Source organism: Fukomys damarensis, unplaced genomic scaffold (assembly GCF_012274545.1).
Source record: "Fukomys damarensis isolate Sample0158 unplaced genomic scaffold, DMR_v1.0_HiC HiC_scaffold_15, whole genome shotgun sequence".
NCBI lineage: Eukaryota > Metazoa > Chordata > Mammalia > Rodentia > Bathyergidae > Fukomys > Fukomys damarensis.
This window is the reverse complement of record NW_022900927.1, coordinates 11,866,698-11,885,515: the sequence shown is the minus strand read 5'-3', so window position 1 is coordinate 11,885,515 and position 18,818 is coordinate 11,866,698. Positions and strand designations below refer to the sequence as shown.

Below are 18,818 nucleotides of genomic sequence, written 5' to 3'. Positions count from 1 at the left end.
GAATTCTTCTCCATTGTTGGTGGGAGTGCAGACTGGTGCAACTCCTGTGGAAATCAATATGGAGATACCTCAAAGAGATGGGACTAGAGGTTCCATTTGACCCAGCCATAGCTCTGCTGGGTATCTTTCCAAAAGAATTATATCACAGTGACACATGAGCACCTATGTTTATAGCAGCACAGTTTGTAATAGCTAAAACATGGAAACAGTGCATTTCCTCATCAGTTGGAAACTGAGTAAAGAAGATGTGGTTTTTCTATAAAATGGAATACTACTCAGCCATAAAGAATGAGAAATTAGAGTCATTCATAGGAAAATGCATACACATTGAGGATATACTAAGTGAAATAAATAAATCACACATGTGTAAATACAGAATAATTTCTCTGGTGTGAAAAATTATAATAGTACACAAGATCCTAATGGGATAATTAACAATGTGAAATAGGAAGAAAAGGGCTAAAGGTGTAGGGAAAGGGGGAAGGGTAGGGGAAAGGGAATAAGGGAAAAGAAAAAAGTATGAGAAAATGAAAAAATGGAAATAAAGTGTTTGTAAATGGGGAGGGGAGGAGAGGGTGAAGGGAGGGCAGGGACAAGGGGAAAAAATGAGAATCAAGACCTGTCATGTAAAGGTACAAGATCCCAGTAATGAATGTAACTGCACTGTCTACCTAGAATGTACCAATAAACTCAATAAAAAGGAAAAAAAAGAAATAGAGATTAAACTAGAGGGTGAGGAAAAATAGTAAGAAAATGAGTTGAAAGAGAGCAAAAAAATAAGAGAAAAAGGACCTATTCAAACAAAACAATGTCATATTTAAAAGGGGAACAAGAATATTGGTTATTAAACTCCAAACACCACCAAAAGAAAAAAACATTTTAAGAGTAGAGGAGAAAGAACAGAAATCTAGGTCAAAGACAGACTTAAAAAAGACAGACAGAAAAATCCCTCCATATTTTCTGAAGAGTGTCTTTGTCCCAGACGCTGCCATCTTCCATCCCTCAAGTCACAGTCCTCTTTGCTCCTCTGTATAGCCCACGGGCTTGTGTGGGGACGTCTGATAGAGCAAAAATATACAATAAGACAGGTGCTTGCCTTGCCTTTGACTTGCCTCCATGTTTTTTTCCACAAAATGTTTTGTGCTGGGCAGTACTTAGGCCCAATGTATCAAAATGTTTTGTAACTGTTTGAACTTCCTCACTTCTCAAGAATGTTTTGTTAGCTCCACCCCTTATGGAAATGTTCTGTTAACTCTGCCCCTTTCAAGAATATTGTTTGATCCATCCCTTTCAAGACTATTGTTAACTTCTCCTCTCTGCTTCTGTAAGCATGCTAGCCCCCAGTGCCTTTCAGGAATGTTCTGTTACTCCGCCCCCCTGCTTTAGTGAGCATGCTCACCTACCCCTATAAGGATGCTCCCATTTCTGGTGAAGGGCTCAGACTTTAAAGGATGAACTTCTCTAAGCTTGCCGGTGAAATAAAAGGTTTTTCTCCCCTATCTTTGAGTGACTTCTGGATTCTCAAGTCTTCAAATTATGGGAGCTGCAATTCAGAGCTAAAACACTTGGCTCTGCCTCAGAGCTGGGGCCCTTGGCTGTGACACTGCTGTAACACTTGGTGATAGCACTGAGCTGTTATGCTTTGCCACAGCACCTCTGTGTGTAAACCCATGTGGTAACTGTCAAAGCAGGGACACAGGTCCAGGCAAGGGATGGGGTGGTGGATCCTGAGGCTTCAGCGGTGAATTCCTGCTGGTTGGGGCCCAAGGATGGGCATCTGATGTGTAATATTCCAGGGTTGTCGGGACAGGCTCATAACATGTGGGGTCTTGTGGAGACCCAGGACATATGTGGGGAGATTGCAGTGGCCCAGGGAAGGTGCAGGATGCTGGGTGGGGTGACACGGGTGCCCAGAGGGACCATAAACCCTTGCTGCATACCCAGAAATGGTGTGGCCTAGTGCCGGGCAGAGTGGGAGGTGGCAGACAGAGCCTCTGATGTGCCCAGAGTGGGGCAGGGCGACTGGCACAAAAGACTCACGTGTCTAAAATATGAGCCAAAGCAGGGTTGGGTATTCTGTCTCAGCCATGAGGAGAGTGACTGAGACAACACTGAAATATTTTGTCATTGTTTTCTGTCTTGTGTGTGTATGTGTGTGTTTGTGTGTGTGTGTAGTTGGGACAGGATCTCACTATTGTATAGGCTGGAAGTGACTGTGTAGGCCAGGCTGGCTTCACACTGGCAGAGATCTTCCTGACTCAGCCTCCCAAGGTGTCATTTCAGCTTTGTGACAACATGCCTGCAGTTTTTTTCAGTAACAATAAAAACATTCGTCACAGTACACATGGTGGCACACTCCTGCAATCCCACCTACTGAGAAGCTGAGGCAGGGATGACTGTTTTAACCCAGGAGTTTGGGCCAACCTCAGTTACTCATTAAGACTATGTGTAAAATTCAATAAGGGTTGGGGATACTGCTCAGGAATAGATGCTAGCCTAGCATGCACAAGGCTCTGGGTTCAGTTTCCAGTATCAGAAGAAAAATAATTCATTATTATTTACTATTTATTGTTTATGGGACTAGCTCATTTTCTGTTTAAGCCTGCTTTAGGTATTTGGGAAAACTTGTTTTTATGGAAGACAGAACTTTTCTCTGCTTTGCATAGTATGAAACTAATGGGTGAAGGGAAAGAAGAGTACTGCACTCAATTATTCTGTCTGGTTTTGTGTTGAAATTTGGAAGAATCTAGGTCGGTGGGGTGGTTAACATTTTCACTGCTTTGCAGTTTCAAAGTAGAAATATTTTATTGCTTTTAGTAATTAAAAAGGTAAATGTAGGTGTTCTTACAAAGCTTTAAACAGTACAGAATATACAATATAGAAAATTAAGCACCCCATAACCCCACTCTTATATAACCAACCACTGAATTAAAGGAAGATTTACTCATAAATACAAAATGTAATCAATACATGAAACGAAAACTACTGTACCTATATGATCTTTTACAAAAACTGAAAAAAAAATTTTTTTCAGTATTAGGGATCAAACTCAGGTCCTTGTGCTTGTGAGGTAGGTAGCATAACCACTGAGCTAAATCCCTGGCCCTATGAAACATCGATGCGGATTTAATAAAAATTTTAACATAGCTACATTGGGGATATGGAGGAAGGCAAAAGGGGCAGTATCATGGTTTTCAAAATCCTCCTCTATCCTTTCGTGAACTGACAAAGATATTTGCAGTTTATTATAGGATACATATGTGTGTGTCTGTGTGTGTGTGTGTGTGTGTGTGTTCACACATATAAAACAATTCAAAGTAGTTGTGTCTGAAAACAGAATTTGTTATTCCAGGCAAAGTAGATAGGTACATGCTGTTTGGTTATAAACCTGTTAGATCTACTATTTTATGGATTTTTGCTGGTATAGGGTTTTTCTCTGCAGTTCAGGCTGGCCTTGAACTTACCATGTAGTCCAGGCTGGCATGGAATTCATAGCATTCTCCTGCCTCAGCCTCCCAAGTGCTGGGTTGACAGGCATGTATTACTATACTCAGGGATTTTATGCATCTTTACAACTTCTATACATCCAGACTGGGATAAAGCTAAAAGATAATGAGATGCCCATATTTAAAGACATCCTTTTGAAAAGTTTATAGACAGTACTATTAATAAACCATTTTTCACTTTATGAAGTTTGAGTTTTAAATTTATTTCAAAAGTACTCATAAAAGAAACATGACTAAAGCATTTATAGTGAATTTGTCAAATCATTTTAATATGTACTTTCTTATAGGATAACAATACTATTACTATGGTAGTATTTGCTTTGTTTTTATTAAAATTAGCTATTTTCAAGATTTATTATTAGTAACAAATACTGAGTTTTACAATACTTGGGCCAGCCAGGTATGGTGGTACTCAGCTTCTAATTCCAGTAAGTGGCAGGCTGAGGCAGGAAGACTGCCGAGAGTTTGAGGCCAGCCTGATCTACTATGTAGTGAGTTCAACGCCATTCTGAACTACCCAAGACCCCGTCTCAAAAAACTACACCAAACAAAAAATTCAGAACCAGAATTATTTTAGAGTATGTACATATACAGACTGTGATATTTTTTGTTTTTTGGTTTTTTTTTTTTGGTACCTGGGATTGAACTCAGGTCCTTGCGCTTGCAAGGCAGGCCACTGAACCGCTGAGCTAAATCCCCAGCCCCCAGACTGTGATATTTTTTGGATGGAACCTCAGTCTAAGCATGAAATTCACTTATGTTTCATAATTACCTTATATACATAAACTAAAGGCAAAAATATAGTACTTTTCATGAATCACAGTTGCACGGTGTGCGATTTTCCACTTGAGTCATCATATTGGTGCTCAAAATTTTGGATTTTAGAGCATTTTAGGTTTTTAAATTAGAGGTGTTAAGCCAGATATGGTGGCACATGCCTGTAATCCCAGCACTCTGGAGGCTGAGGTAGGAGGATTTTGCAAGTTTGAGGCCAACCTGAGCTACATAGTGAATTCAAGGCCAGCCTACAAAGTGAGACCCCATCTTAAAAAAAAAGAAAAAATAGAGATATTAAGTCTGTACTATGCCAAGGCAAGGTAGAAATGATTTTGGGGTGGGGGCGTCCCTGGGAATTGAACCCAGGGCCTTCATAGTGAGCTACATCATTGGTGTAACTTTTTAATTTTTATTGTAAGACAGGGTCTGGTTAAATTGCTAAATTTCCCAGACTGGGCTTCAACTTGTAGTCCTTACACCTCAGCCTCACCGAACACTAAGATTATAAAAGTGTGTCACCGCACACAGTTCAAAACATGATACTTTTTTTTTGTTTTTTAGATTAGTCATATTTTGATGCTCAATAGTTACAGGTGATAACTCATCCCCTGACTAGATGGTATGGGATGAGAGCTCAGAGGTAGCAAGAAGTGTGACTTGACACAAGACTTTGTATTGTTTTGGGATTTATACATTATTACTTATGTCAGAGTCTGTGCCACCTGTAAAATGTGATACTTTAAAAAATTATTTATTATTTTCTCCACACTACTTTATGGTAAAAAATACTATCTGGTCCTAAGTGCTGTTATATGCAAATAATTTGTACTGCAGATAGTTTTTATTTTCCGGACATTACATGATACTACTCTAATCACTAAACTCTTCCTCATCACTGAAGTATGTGCTCTTCTTTATCCTTGGGCGCCGTGAATCCTCTGACGTTGAGGGGCCCCCCGCACTGGGCTTCCATTTGTTCTGTTCTTCGATCTTGGCTTGCTGGAAAGGGATTCAGAAAACAAAACCAAACCAAGGTTTTATTTAGGGTACATTAATTCCTGCATGGTGAAGTCAACACAAACACCAGGGCTTCCCACCCTCCTAGGCCAGGCAGACAACAAGACATCCTCCCCACGACCATGCTTGGTCCCCAGCACTGCACTGCTCAAAATCATCCCAGGTAACGTTTGCCTGCGTGCAGAAATGGGGATGGGCCCAGGGTTACAGGAACTATTCTCCCATGTTTTTTGTTTTGTTTTGGAGATTGGGTCTTGCTTTGAGTTAAGTTTGGCTTTGAACTCAGTATACTGTCCTTGACCTTGTGGCTATCCTCTTGCCTCAGCCTCCTGGGTGTACTGGGATTACAGACCTGTGCCACCATGCCTGGCACTTACTTTTTAAATTTTGAGACTGAGTCTGGTTCAATTTGAGACCCTCCTGCTCCACCCTCCTTAGTAGCTGGGATTATAGGCACGCATCCCCGTGCCTGGCTGTCCTGAGCACTTTGTTATGATGATTACTGTTACTATCACTGCTATTAGTTTTGCCATACTGGGGACTGAACCCAAGGGCACTCTACCACTGAGCTACATCACCAGCCCTCTTCATTTTGCATTTTGAGAGAAGGTCTCGCTAAATTGCCCAGGTGGTGGACTTGAACTTGCAGTCCTCCTGCCTCAGTCTCCTTCACCGCTAGGGTTACAGGTGTGTAGCACTATTTTTACTCTTTGATGGGCTGGGACCAAACCAGGACCTCACGAATGCTAGGGAAGGTCTTAACGCTGAGCTACATCCCCATCCTAGGCACTTTCTAGAAAATGTTTTTGGTTGGACCAAACTCAATTCAGTCAAACCGTTCTGCTCAATTCTATAATGAAAACAGGTAAGGGGTGGGGGCGTAGCTTGTTGAGTGCAGCCCCTGTGTTCAGTCCCTCATACTGCCCTGGCTGGGTGTGCTGGTGCATGTGTGTAATCCCGGCACTCGGGAGGCTGATGCAGGAGGATCACTGAATTCAAGCCATCCTGGCTACACAGGGAGATGATGGCGACGTTTCACACACCAAGGCCTTAGAGAGACAGCCTGTCTTCTCAGACTTTTAATGAAGGGGGAGAACAGAAGTTGCCACGAGACTGAAAAGATATAAAACTTCAATCTAAGGCAACTACCATACAGGATCTTACAAAAGAACACTTTACTCATCCCAAGCACTACGAAAAGAAAGGAAAAAAAAAAAGGGAAGAAAGAAAAGGTCAGCACTTCCCTAGAACAAAAGAGGCCTTGGGCTTGAGTCCCAGCCCCGCAAATGCAAACAACTTGGTACCTGGGACGCGATGGCTTGGCTGAGACTGTCCAGAGCGGGGTCTTCCCCTTCGTCTTCGCTTTCTGCTACGTCCTCCCTACCACATTGGAGGAGAAACAGCAGAATGTAATCAGGCAGCATTAAAGACAGAAGCTGACCCTAAGGTACCCAGCGAGGGCGGATTACTCACATTTCTTCTGGTTCGGCGATTTTCTTTTTCTTCTTTTTTTCTTTCTTCTTTGGAGGCTCACGTTCTCCAAGCATATTTTTCGGACAGGCATAACTTAAGTGTCCGCTTTCCTTTTGTTGAGCATTGAAAAGGAAAGATGCTGTATTTATTATTGTTATTAACTTACCGGGTATTCTGCAACTACAAGCTTTTAGAATTTAAAAAAGAATATTCTCATACTGAGTATATACAAAATGAATTAATGATAAACTTTTAGAAGGAAGAGTATGTGACATAATGAGTCCCAAGAATTCAGGAGTACGTAGATGTGGTGGTGCACTCTTCTGAACCCATGGTCTGGGAAGCTGAGGAAAAAGAATCACCTAGAGTGATAGCCTGGGCTAGTACAAGTATGTTCAAGGCCAATGTGATACAGAATGAGACCTTGTCTAGTGGGGGAAAAAAAAAGAAAAAAACCAACCCCCCACAAAAAACAACCAAAAAATCCTATTTATAAATTTGCAAGATAGTGTTTAATACAGTTTTTGTTTTTTTATTTTGATGGTAATGGGATTCAATGCAAGACCTCCCTGATGAGCTATATCCATAATGCTTTTTTATTTAGAGACAGGATCTTTTAAAATTACTGAATTGCTCAGGTTTGGCTTCAATATGAGATCCTATTGTTTCAACCCTTTTGGTGGTGGGATTTGGGAAGTAGAAAATATTAGTCCATTGCTAATTTTTACCTTTTCATGAATGAGTTGCTCAGGATTAAACCTAGGGCCTTGCATGGAGAAGTTCAATCTACCTTTGAGCTGTACTCTCTGCCAACTTGTCTCTTTTTTAATGTGGCTGAAAATTTAAAATTATACTTATAGCTTATATCATGCTCCTAAATGACAGAGATGGACTAAACAATTACTCATAATGAGCTGAACACTGAACTGTAAAACACAGATCTGTATATGATCTAGCTCAGTGGTGCCACTGCCTGCTTTGCAAGTGCAAGGTCCCAAGTTTGATCCATGGTACAAAAAAAAGAGTGGTGTGTGGGTAATGGCACATGCCTATAATTCTAGCACTCTGGGAAGCTGAGGCAGGAAGCTTTCAAGTTTGAACCCAGAGTGTAATCTCAATGAGACCCTACCTGAAAAGAAAAAAAGGGATGGGGATGCACGAGGTCAGTGCGAAGGCCCTGGGTTCATTCCCCAGTACTGCATAAAAACGAAAGAACAATAAAAGGAAAAATTATGTTTTTACATTTGACAAAGGAGCACACAGATCATAGGCCATACACTTTGTACACATGGGACATAGCTCAACAGAAGTGATGTCATTTATCCTTAATTGAGTTGCAGAGAGTATGTATTTAAAGACACGTTTCTCAGACAATTGCTATGACACATTCCTGTAATCCCAGCAGATTGGGAGGCTGAGGCAAGAGGTTGCAAGAATGATGTGCAACACCCAGGTCTGATCATCAGTTCAAAGAATAATAATGATAGATTTCCAAACTGTGTTTGGAACAATGGTAAACCAAAAAGTGTTAATTTGTCTCATATTGAAAAAAGAATTACTGGTGAAATAACAGGGAAAAACCAGGATAAATAGATGTAAACAGTATTTTGAGGAGGATTAAATATAAAAAAGTACAAAGTAGAACATAACAAATCTGTGGATCCCTAAACAAAAGAAACCAATTAACATTCATCTGGGCAGCAGTGCTATATCAAGGTGTCTGTATCACTCCCAGGTCTGTAAGGCTCACCATCACTACCCCAGGTTGGCCTTGAACGTGAGGTTCTTCTGCCTTGGCCACCTGAATGCTGGGAGCAGAGGCATATGTCACCATGCCTACATATATGTGTATTTTCAATTTTTCTTTATTTGCTTAGGCAGTTGTCACTGAATCAAGGATTTGTGCATTCCACATTTCTAAAACTTTAAGGTTTCGAAAATACAGTTCAGAACACATTCACTCAAGAGGATTTACAATCATCAGGAATGGACAAAGCATATCTATGCCATCGTTTACTCCCTCTTTCTAGTCATCTATGTGTTTTGCTATCTGCAGGTTGCATACACATGTATATCACTTTTTTTGTGAAGGGGTCTTATGATACCATCTCAGCTGGCCTTAAATTCTCAGTCCTCCTCCTCCTCCGGAGTACTGGGTTGCAGGTGTGAGCCACACATCTGGCTGTGTCTCTGATGGGAAATGGGAGCAGAGTGATAGTGAGGAAGGACCCAAACCATCTCCTCCTCGGTGACTGCAGCTAGGTAGTGTTTCTTACTAATTATCTCACCAGCACTCTAGCTCTGGGCTCAGTTTCTGCAGTATGTTACCAAGTCATTTTAGAAAGCAACAGCTGAAAGAGACAGACTAAAATTCCCTTGGAACCATTATGAGCTTGGTAGAAAACTCTTCTCTCAGCCAGGCGTGGTGGTGCACACCTGTAATCCCAGCACTCAGGAGGCTGGGGGAAGAGGATCGCTGTGAGTCTGAGACTACCCTAGACATAGTGAGACCCTGTCTCAAAAAACCCCAAAAAAAAAAAAAAAAAAAAAAAGAAAACTCTGGCTATGTATGTCTTCTAATCATTGAAACGTTAAGTGGATAACAGTGGATCATGAGGATACTCAGAGAAGAAAATGAAGGCATAGCACAGTTACAAAACATTAACATCACTACTAGGAAAAAACTCAAAACAGCCAAGTGTGGTGTTGCATGCCTATAGTCCCAGCTACCTGAGAGGCTAAGGCAGGAGGATAACTTGAGCCCGTCAGTTTGAGACCTACCTGGGCAACACAGTGAGAATGCATGTCAGCAACAAAAATTCAATTCGTAATATCTCACAGAGGATGGGACAGATGATAATGGTGGTGAACTGTGACACTGGCCACTGCCCAAATGTTACAGAAACAGGTAGCATAAAATAAATTGATCAATCGTTAAAAGCTTTCCGGCATGAAGTGAATAAGGAACACTTTTTAGTAAAGTTTTAAGGATCTAGAAACTAGAGAAAAGTATCACTCTGTGTTTACCTAAAAAAACCCAAGTTGGGTCCAGGGATTTAGCTCAGTGGTGCTGTGCCTGCCTTGCAAGGTCAAGGTCCTGAGTTTGATTCCAGTACCAAAAAAAAAAAAAAAGTAAAAACTCATGTTGTTTTTGTCAGTCCTGGAGAGTAAATCCATGGCCTCAGCATGCTAGGCAAGCTCTCTAACAACTGAGCTACCTGCCTACCCCAGATTATCTTTCATTTAATTCTGCTTTCTTTTCTCTGTCTGTTCTCTCTCTTTCTTTTCTGGTAGTAGGCAATGGACTCCAGGTGTCTTTACTACTGAGCTACACTCCCACCTTTCACTGAGACAGGATCTTGCTAAGTTCCATAGGCTGGCATCAAACATGCAATTCTCCTGCCTCATCCTTCCATGAAGCTGGGATTGCAAGCATGCAACACTGCGTTTCATAAATACCTTTCAGTTAAGCTTTACTTAGATGAGAGTCTAAGTAAAGCAACTTTCGTCACCTGGTTACAGCCTGTCTGAAGTTCTGGTGGGCACCAATAAAAGACTGATGTGGAAAACACCTTCAAGGAAACAAATGTGCAGAAGATTTCATGAAGCTTCAGGTGTACTCACCCCACATTCATAACACTTGGATTTATCAAAGTAGTTTCGCCTTCGGATGAATTCAGCTGCTCTCCCATTGTCAATAGCAATGCTTGCCTTTATCACTCTACCAAACAACTAAACCAGAGAAAAATGTAAATGTAGAAGGTTGTATTTCACTGGAATCTAAAACTAGTAATTCGATCCTATTCCTGCAAACCTTCAATTCCATTTCCAGGGTACATTAATTTATCAATTTTCCTACTCATGTCTGATAGTCTATTCTATACTATTTTTTTTCTTACATTCTGCCAGTGTTTTGAGAACCCAATACAACTTTGACATAAGTCAGATATTCTCTGAATCTACTGATATTCACCATGTTTGACCAGCTCCTGTTTTTCCATGTTTTTTGGTCTGAATAAATGCAAAGGCTTTTGGGATTTAAAAAGAAATTGATGCAAATGAATGGCTTACCTGTTTGTTGTTTATGGCTCTGGTACAGTTTTGTGCAGAGTCTTTATCCAAAAATAAAATAAATGCAACCCCTTTACTCTTCCTTGTATCTTTGTCTTTCATTATAGTAACCCTTAAAAAGTAAAAACAAAGAGCAAATTAAAAAGAAAGCAATAAAACATACTAATACTTAGAAAACTGAAGCTTTAAAAAAAGACTAAAGAAAAGATTGAATAAGAAAAACAAAATGAGGCATTCTACATAAAAAATAAAATTATTTGGAATCTTAACTGTATTTGGAAGGGAGAACTGGAGACTCAATGCAGGGGATTGCTAAACTACCACTCCAGACCCTTCTGAGATAAGGTCTTGGTATATAGCTCACGATGGCCAGGAACTAACTATACACTAGGTTGGCGTTTAACTTCCTATCCTGTTTCTCAGCCTTCCCACATGCTGATATTACAGGTGTGGCACCACTGTGCCTGGCTCTCTATTCTTAGTATTTTTCTGTTGCAGCTGCCTCCAGTTAGTTCAGTGGTTCTTAGCCCAGCTCCTGGTTATTCGAAAGGCAGGACAATAAAAGCAAAGAGCTTGCTTTTTTTCTGCCTCTGGAATTTGCCTAGTGTTGAAGCTGTGGGATAACCATGTGCCATTTAGTGTGATTTAGGAACAATGCTCAACAGGATTCTTTGGGGTAACAGCCAATGTAGGTAAAAGATGAGCTTGTCACTTGTTTACTGTTATGAAGAAAGGGAAACCAAAAGATGGGTCATGGCACAATACAATAGAAGCCAGTAAAAAAGAGGTACCACTGGTCAAGTCCAAAACTAAAGTACAATAATGAATTAAATCTGGTGTGAAAAACTAAAAGTGTACAAAAGATCCAATTGTATAACTGTCAATGTGAAATAGGAAGAAAGGGCTAAAGGTGTAGGGGAAGTGGGAAGGGTAGGGGAAAGGAAATAAGGGAAAAGAAAAAAATATGAGAAAAGGAAAAAATGGAAACAAAATCTTTGTAAATCGGGGAGGGGAGAGGGAATGAAGGACAGGGGTATGGGGCAAAAATGAGAACCAAGAACTATCATGTAAAGGTACAAGATCCCAGTGATGAATGTAACTGTACTGTATACTTAAAAAGTACCAATAAACTCAATGAAAAAAAAAATGAATTAAAAACAGAAAAGGTAGGAATTCTCTACCAGTAACATAAATAAGTGGGCAAGAAAGGAGAGCTCTAGCTTACAACAGAATGCCAATGGGTGACTGGTGAACAAACATGACTGCTGGTGACAGAAAAATCACCTTTGTTTGTTTGTTTGACAGAGGGTCTTGCTGTGTAGTTCACACTGCCCCTGAACTCACTACGTAGCCCACGCGATCCCCTTGCCTCACTGGGATCACAGTCCTGGGATCACAGGTGTGCAGTACCATGCCTCATCAGAAAGTCACCAGTTTGTAACGTCAGGGTAGAAGTTGAATCAGGAAAGAACCAACAACATATCTTAAGTCTAAAATAAAATTTTTATGTGAGCAGGATATTTGCATTGTTTTAAGAGTGCTGGGTGTGTTGGCTAACCTCATGGCATTTAGTATGGTTTAAGAATAAGGCTCCAGGGCCAGGGATTTAGCTCAGTGGTGCACCACCTGCCTCACAAGCACAAGGTCCTGAATTTGATCCATGCCTCCTGGGGTGGGAGAACCAATTCTCCACATAGTTCTTTGTAGTAAAGGCTACTTCCAAGGCTGCATTGAAGTGGATACAAGATGAGCTTGTTACTTCTTGTTTACTAAACAGATCAGTAATAAGCAATTGAGATTAAAGCAGTAATAAGGCTCCCAACCATAAAAAGCTCAAGACAACCAGGCATGTTGGCACATGCCTATAATCCCAGCACTGTGATCCCAGGCTGAGACAGTAGGATTAGTGAGTTCGAGGCCAGAAAAAAAAAGGGGGGGGGGCCAGGACCAGACAGGTTCCCTGGTGTTAAGAACTAACACCAATCCTCCTCAAACTTGTCCAAAGGAAAGGAACAAAAGAAAGATTTGTTATGAGAGGCAAGTAACACACTAATACTAAAAACTGAAAGAAGGACATAGCAAAAAAGGATACACCAATAACCTTCATGAAGATACACGTCAAAATTCTTTTCAACAGTATGTTACAAATATTCTACACCACAATCATATGTTTCATTGCAGGGATACAAGTATGTTCAAGATGCAAATCAATAAACATACACCATATGAATAGATTCAGCATTCCTTCACAATAGAGCTCTGAAGAAACTAGATATTGAAGGTATAGTAAAGGATATATACAACAACCCACAGCCAACATTATTGTGAATGGGGCAAAACTAAAAGTACTTTGACTAAAATTAAGAACAAAGCAAGCAAGTCAAAGTTCACTACTCCTACTCAATATAGTACTTGAAATATTAGCAAGATCATTTAGGCTAAAGAAACAAATAAAAGGGATACAAATTGGAAGGGAAGATTTTATGATCTTTTACTTAGAAATTTAGACCCTACTGAAAGAATTTTGATAAAATCCACTTAGCAGTAGGACACAAAATCAACATTACCTTTTCTATATGCCAATAATGAACTAGCTGAGAAAGAAAGCAGGAAAATAATTCTATTCAAAATATATATTAAAAAAAAAAACTACCCAAAATCCAAGTGATAAACCTAACCAAGGAGGTGAAAAACTTCTACAATGAAAATTAAAAACACCAAAAAAACCAAAGACATCAGAAGATGGAAAGAACTCCCATATTCATGGATTGGCTGAATTAATATAATTAAAATGGCCATTTTGCCAAAAGTAATCCACACATTCAATGCAACTGCCATCAAAATTTCAATGACATTCTTCACCAAAGGAGAAAAAAGAAGTCCTGAAATTCATGTGGAAGCACAAAGAACCAGAACAGCCAAAGTAATCCTAAACAAAAACAGCAAAGCTAGAGGCACCACAGTTCATTTCAAATCATACCACAAAGCCATAGCAACAAAAACAGCATGGTACTGGCACAAAAAGACACAGACCAGTGGAGCAGAGGACAAATGGGATTAAGAGTAAAGAAGAGAAGTCAAGCACTAGATGGAGGGTGAAATTTAGTTTGGTTGTCTTGCTACAGTATTAAGTGACCATACACAGTAAAATGTTCAACTCACTTTGAAAAACAGTATCAAGTAAGAGAGATGCTGTAACTTCTTGATGTTTTTATAATGATTATTAAAGTTAAGGTCTAAATCATCCTGCTGCTGCAGCCTTCTGGAGCTGGAATCATTGGGATACGGCACCACGCCTGGCCTTTTCCTTTTCTTTCTTGTTTTTTGTTTTTGATATAGGGGCTCATGATGTAGTCCAGGTTGGCCTTGATTTGGAGCAATCCTCCTGTTTCACCTCCAGAGTCCCAGGATTCCAATGTTGCCACCAGGCCCATATGGCTTTCTTTCTTGATCTTTCGATATTTTCTCTTGACACAGAGCTGTGCACATGTGATTTCCTGTTCCTGAATGTTCCTCCCATTATTTTTGACTATGTAAGTCTTACTCAGCCGTTAGGTTTCAACTCAAAGCATACAGACCTAAATAAAACTTCTTGAATTCTCCAGATCAGGCCCTCCCTGTTTATAGGTGCTTGAAACTCTGGGTTTTAACTTTATCCCATTCTTTTCTTAGTTATATATTTGTATGGAGATTTTGGTATTTTAGCAGAGCGGGGGAAAACACCCAGATAGGTAAATGGGACACAGAAGGGAGTAGACTTGGGACTCAGATTGTTGTGTTCACATCTTGCCTCCACCATGTAACCAGCAGTGACTTGAAGGTGACCGTGTACTATAGTTTCACGTGTAAGATTAGGATAATAATAATCCATACATTAAAGGGCATGTGAATGGAATGAGATCACATGTGAAGAGATGAAAACAATGACTAGCACATATAAAGGTACATGCTCATTTATGTGTTACGTCATCAGCATTACTGTTTTGGTTGAAGATGAGTATTGAAAATTCTGTACACATTCGCCCAGAAGCATTATTTCTGTTTTATTTTTTTCTGAGACAGGTCTCACTGTTGTTCAGGCTTTGAACTAGTGGTGATCCTCCTGCCTCAGGTTCCCGAGTGCTGGGTGTACAGGCATGTGCCACCAAGCCAGGTGAGAAGCATTTTTAATAATGATTTGTAATAGCAAGGAAGTTTAAAGTAAGTGCTCACACACTTTAGTTGTTCAATATTCACTTGTGGAAGTAAAAAGAAAAGTAACTATTCCAGACAAACATGCTTTCATTTTTGGTATTCAGATAGGATTTTACATTTATGTCAGAATGTATTTTATTTCAAGATAGTTAGGAATGATAGTATTTTACTTTCATTGTTTTGCCCCAAAATATAGTTAATTGGTTGATTTAAAATAGTTAAATAGGGCTGGGAATTTAACTCAGTGGTTCAGTGACCTGCCTTGCAAGCACAAGGACCTGAGTTCAATCTCCGGTACCAAAAAAAAAAAAAGTTAAATAAACAAGAGCCTCAAATTCTTTTTTAAAGACTTCTTTTTATAGTCTTTATTTACTAAATTGTATACCCAATATTTTCTTGACACTAAAATGTTTCATCCAGTCTTTACACTTTAGATAGCAGAGTTATCTTTTCATTCTTAGTAATATGGTAAGAAATTATAAAAGTTTGTAAAATAAATTATATATAAACTAATGCCAAAAAAATTAAATATAAGGGTGCATCTATTTAGTACAGTATATGACCAGCCACTTTCAATATCAAGTTAAAAAAAGAAAATCGCATGTACAATGTTAATGTCTATACCTTTATACATACATGAGAAGAAATATGTTAAAACATGAACAATAATAGTTTTTTCCCTCTGTTATGTCAGTATCTTGTAACATGAATACTTACTTTACAACTTTGCCATACTTGGAAAATATCTGAAAGAAAAGACCACACAATAATTTATAATTTGAAATAAAAATCATTTTCAGGTTGTATACAATGAGCAAATTCTTTACTATAGTTTATGAAAAATTCTGATTTTCAGTTTCCAGAATAAAAAATCCATTTCCAGAGTCTCCATTTTCTGTCCACCATTATGTTGGTGGTACTTTACAGTTGGCCCTATATTCCCTTCTACAATCGTCCCCCTAAGCATCCTCATTTGTAGTTTCAGACAGTATGTACTTATAGCTCTTATAGTTTTCTTTCTTTTTTTCCTGTTATCAGGATTGAACTCAAGACCTTGTGCTTGCTTTTTGTCTTTTTGTTCTCTGATGTGTATTTATTCTCTTAAAAAATTACTCAGAACATAATATATTTTCAGTATATTAAATCTTTATTTTGGTACAGTGAAACTATTTTTTAAAATTCAAGATGTCTTAATTAATCAAGTTCTCTGCATCACATATGCAACATCTCTCTGGTTCATAACTACCTAAAAAAGCAAAAAAAAAAAAGGGGCCCTGTTGAAGACAGGATTCAGATTCTTCCTACTTCCTCTCAGCTAGCTATTTGTAAGACAGGTATCAGGACAATTTTGTTCTCTGTAAGGTAAAGAGGTGAAAGAAAATGTTGAGGCCAGGTGTGGTGGCTCATGCCTGTAATCCCAGCACTTTGGAGGCTGAGGCAAGAGGATCACTATGAGTTCGAGACCAGCCTGGACTACACAGTGAGTTCCAGGTTAGTCTCAACTACATAGTGAGACCCTGTGTCTCAAAAAAACAAAACAAAACAAAAAAAAAGAAAATGTTGAAAGGTATTTTCCCCACCTCAGGCACCTTTTCATGAACTGAAAACAAAATGTATTAAACTGTTAGGCTTCTGCCATGTATGTAAAGTAAGATACTTGCAGACCAAGGGTTAGCTTGGAAAAACATCTGTTTGCAAACCTCTATCCTATTACCAGTTTCAAAAGCCAAGTAAGCCAAGCCAAGTATCCTGGTGCAAGCTGGTAATCCCAGAGGAGGTTGAGGCAGGAGAATGACAAATTGGAGCACAGCCTGGGCAATTCAGCCATGTGACAACATCCTGTCTCCAAAAATACGCCTGTAATCCCAGCACTGAGGCAGGAGGATTGCCAGGCCAGCCTGGGCTACATATTGAGTTCTAGGCCAGCCTGAACTACATAGGAAGACCCTGTCTAAATAAATTGAAGAAAGAAAGAAAAAGAAAGAAGAGGGGAGGGGGGAGGAAAGAAGAGGAAAGGGGAGAGAGAGAGAGAGAGACACATACAGGCTGGAAATGTATCTCAGTGTTATCTTGCATTGAATTCATGGTACTATTACTTCTACCCTCAAAGTGCTTTAAATTCTCTTTGAAAATTATGTTTCAATTTTTTTCACTTATTCATATTTGCAAAAGATGTCTTTGATATTCATGGCTTAAGTGCATCATAACATAATCATTTGGGTATTTCCCAGGGAGAACTAGTGGGGTAAGTTATGTTGTATATCCAGTAGAGGGTTCCATACATAAATAATGTATTAACATTAAAACACACGCAGGAAAAAACAAAAAACTTACCCGGTATAAATCGTTGTTTGTCAGGGAGAAGGGTAAGTTGGACACATACACTGTGCTTTTACTTGGAGCCAAGCCACCACTCATTTCTAAAATGGAAAACAAGCCAACACATAAGTTCTCTAAAGTAGGTATTCTTCATTCCAACTCAAACCAAATATACAGGCAATCACTGATTTAATTATGGTGAATAACACACCTTTCTTACAGTCTAAGCAGTTAGAATCATTCCATCTGGGAGAATTAAGGCTTCCCCCTTTCCCAGCACCACTTAAAATTTTTTTGTTTTGTTTTGTTTTTTTGTACCAGGGATTGAATTCAAGACACTGTGCTTGCAAGGCAGGCAATTGAACCCCTGAGCTAAATCCCTAGCCCACTACTTAAAGAGTTTTTATGGTCCTTCTTGCAAGTAGCTTCTTTGACCCTGTTAGTGCAGGCCTGTCTGCGTCAGGACAGGAGAGTCTTCAAAAAGATTGAGAAACTTGGGCGGGGGATTTAGCTCAGTGGTGCCGCCCTCTGCCTTCCAAGTGCCTTGCAAGTTGAAGGTCCCAAGTTCAATCCAGGTACCAAAAAATTCAAAACCAAAGAAACCCTGAGGCTACTGTGAACCTCCCTGAGGTTAAAAGCTATAAAGTGTTTTCATACCTGAATACCTTGCCCTAGCCAGCCCACTTCAAGAAAGGCCTGATGGCTCATAAATTCAGCCACTAATCTTTGATAACAGTTCTGTTGGGAACCATTTGTGATTGTCAGAAGCGTGAAGCTAAAATTTCTCGTTCACATTTAGGGGCAGTGAAGGAACTGGAATGGAAAAAAAAAAATATATATATATATATATACATATATAAATCAACTGTAATTATCTTCCGATCTTATTTCACGATGTAAGCAAATTAGCACGTAAGCAAATTAGCCATAAAAATTATTATAATTTTGCAATACCGGGAATAGAACCCAGGAATGCTCTCCCACTTAATTACAGTCCAGCCTCTTTTTTAAGAAAATTGAGACACGGTTTAGCCAAGTTCACGGCCTGGCCTCGAACTCAATGATCCTTGCGCCTCAGCCTCCCCAGTTCTGAATCGGACATATATTAATCCAAGTTTAGATTTTCGAGATAAATCGCATCTGGGTGGGGAGGAGACGATCACAAACAGCAAAATACAGTGCTAAGTCCCGCCGATTTGCGAAGTAAAGGAACAGTTGTTTGAGGTTTGGTGCCCGAGTTATTTAGAAAACAGCAAGAACGCCATTCACTGGTCGCTGTAATAAGTTTCCAGTTAGAGACCACAGCATTTAGACCTTGTGCAGAGAAGTACGCGGCAGGCGAAGGCTGACGTCCTAGAATCAAAGGGTCGACGGGAGGGAGGAAAGGGGCGAAAGGGCTGGGCTGCAGGGTCGGGGAATGGCCTCAGGTAAGGAAGCGGTTACCTTCAGGGAAGGTGGCCC

At 39.7% G+C, this 18,818-nt stretch overlaps 1 protein-coding gene across 3 annotated transcripts in view; it reads right to left on the bottom strand.

The window, feature by feature from the left end:
- Positions 1–4,511: 4,511 nt before the first annotated feature.
- LOC104873985 (zinc finger CCHC-type and RNA-binding motif-containing protein 1) overlaps positions 4,512–18,818 on the bottom strand; it is a 179,219-nt gene continuing 164,912 nt past the window's right edge. Inside the window, exons 2-9 of one of the 3 annotated variants that reach the window (XM_019210114.2) lie at positions 18,015–18,170; positions 17,373–17,458; positions 15,756–15,784; positions 10,845–10,956; positions 10,398–10,505; positions 6,774–6,883; positions 6,605–6,680; positions 4,512–5,282 (exon numbers count right to left, since the gene is read on the bottom strand). In XM_019210114.2, coding sequence (XP_019065659.1) covers positions 5,154–5,282; positions 6,605–6,680; positions 6,774–6,883; positions 10,398–10,505; positions 10,845–10,956; positions 15,756–15,784; positions 17,373–17,456 — 648 coding nt within the window. In that variant the 5' untranslated portion in view covers positions 17,457–17,458; positions 18,015–18,170 and the 3' untranslated portion in view covers positions 4,512–5,153. Of the gene's footprint in view, positions 5,283–6,604; positions 6,681–6,773; positions 6,884–10,397; positions 10,506–10,844; positions 10,957–15,755; positions 15,785–17,372; positions 17,459–18,014; positions 18,171–18,800; positions 18,813–18,818 lie in introns of those variants that run through there. The other 2 variants (XM_010640926.1, XM_010640924.3) reach the window with 2 other exon arrangements.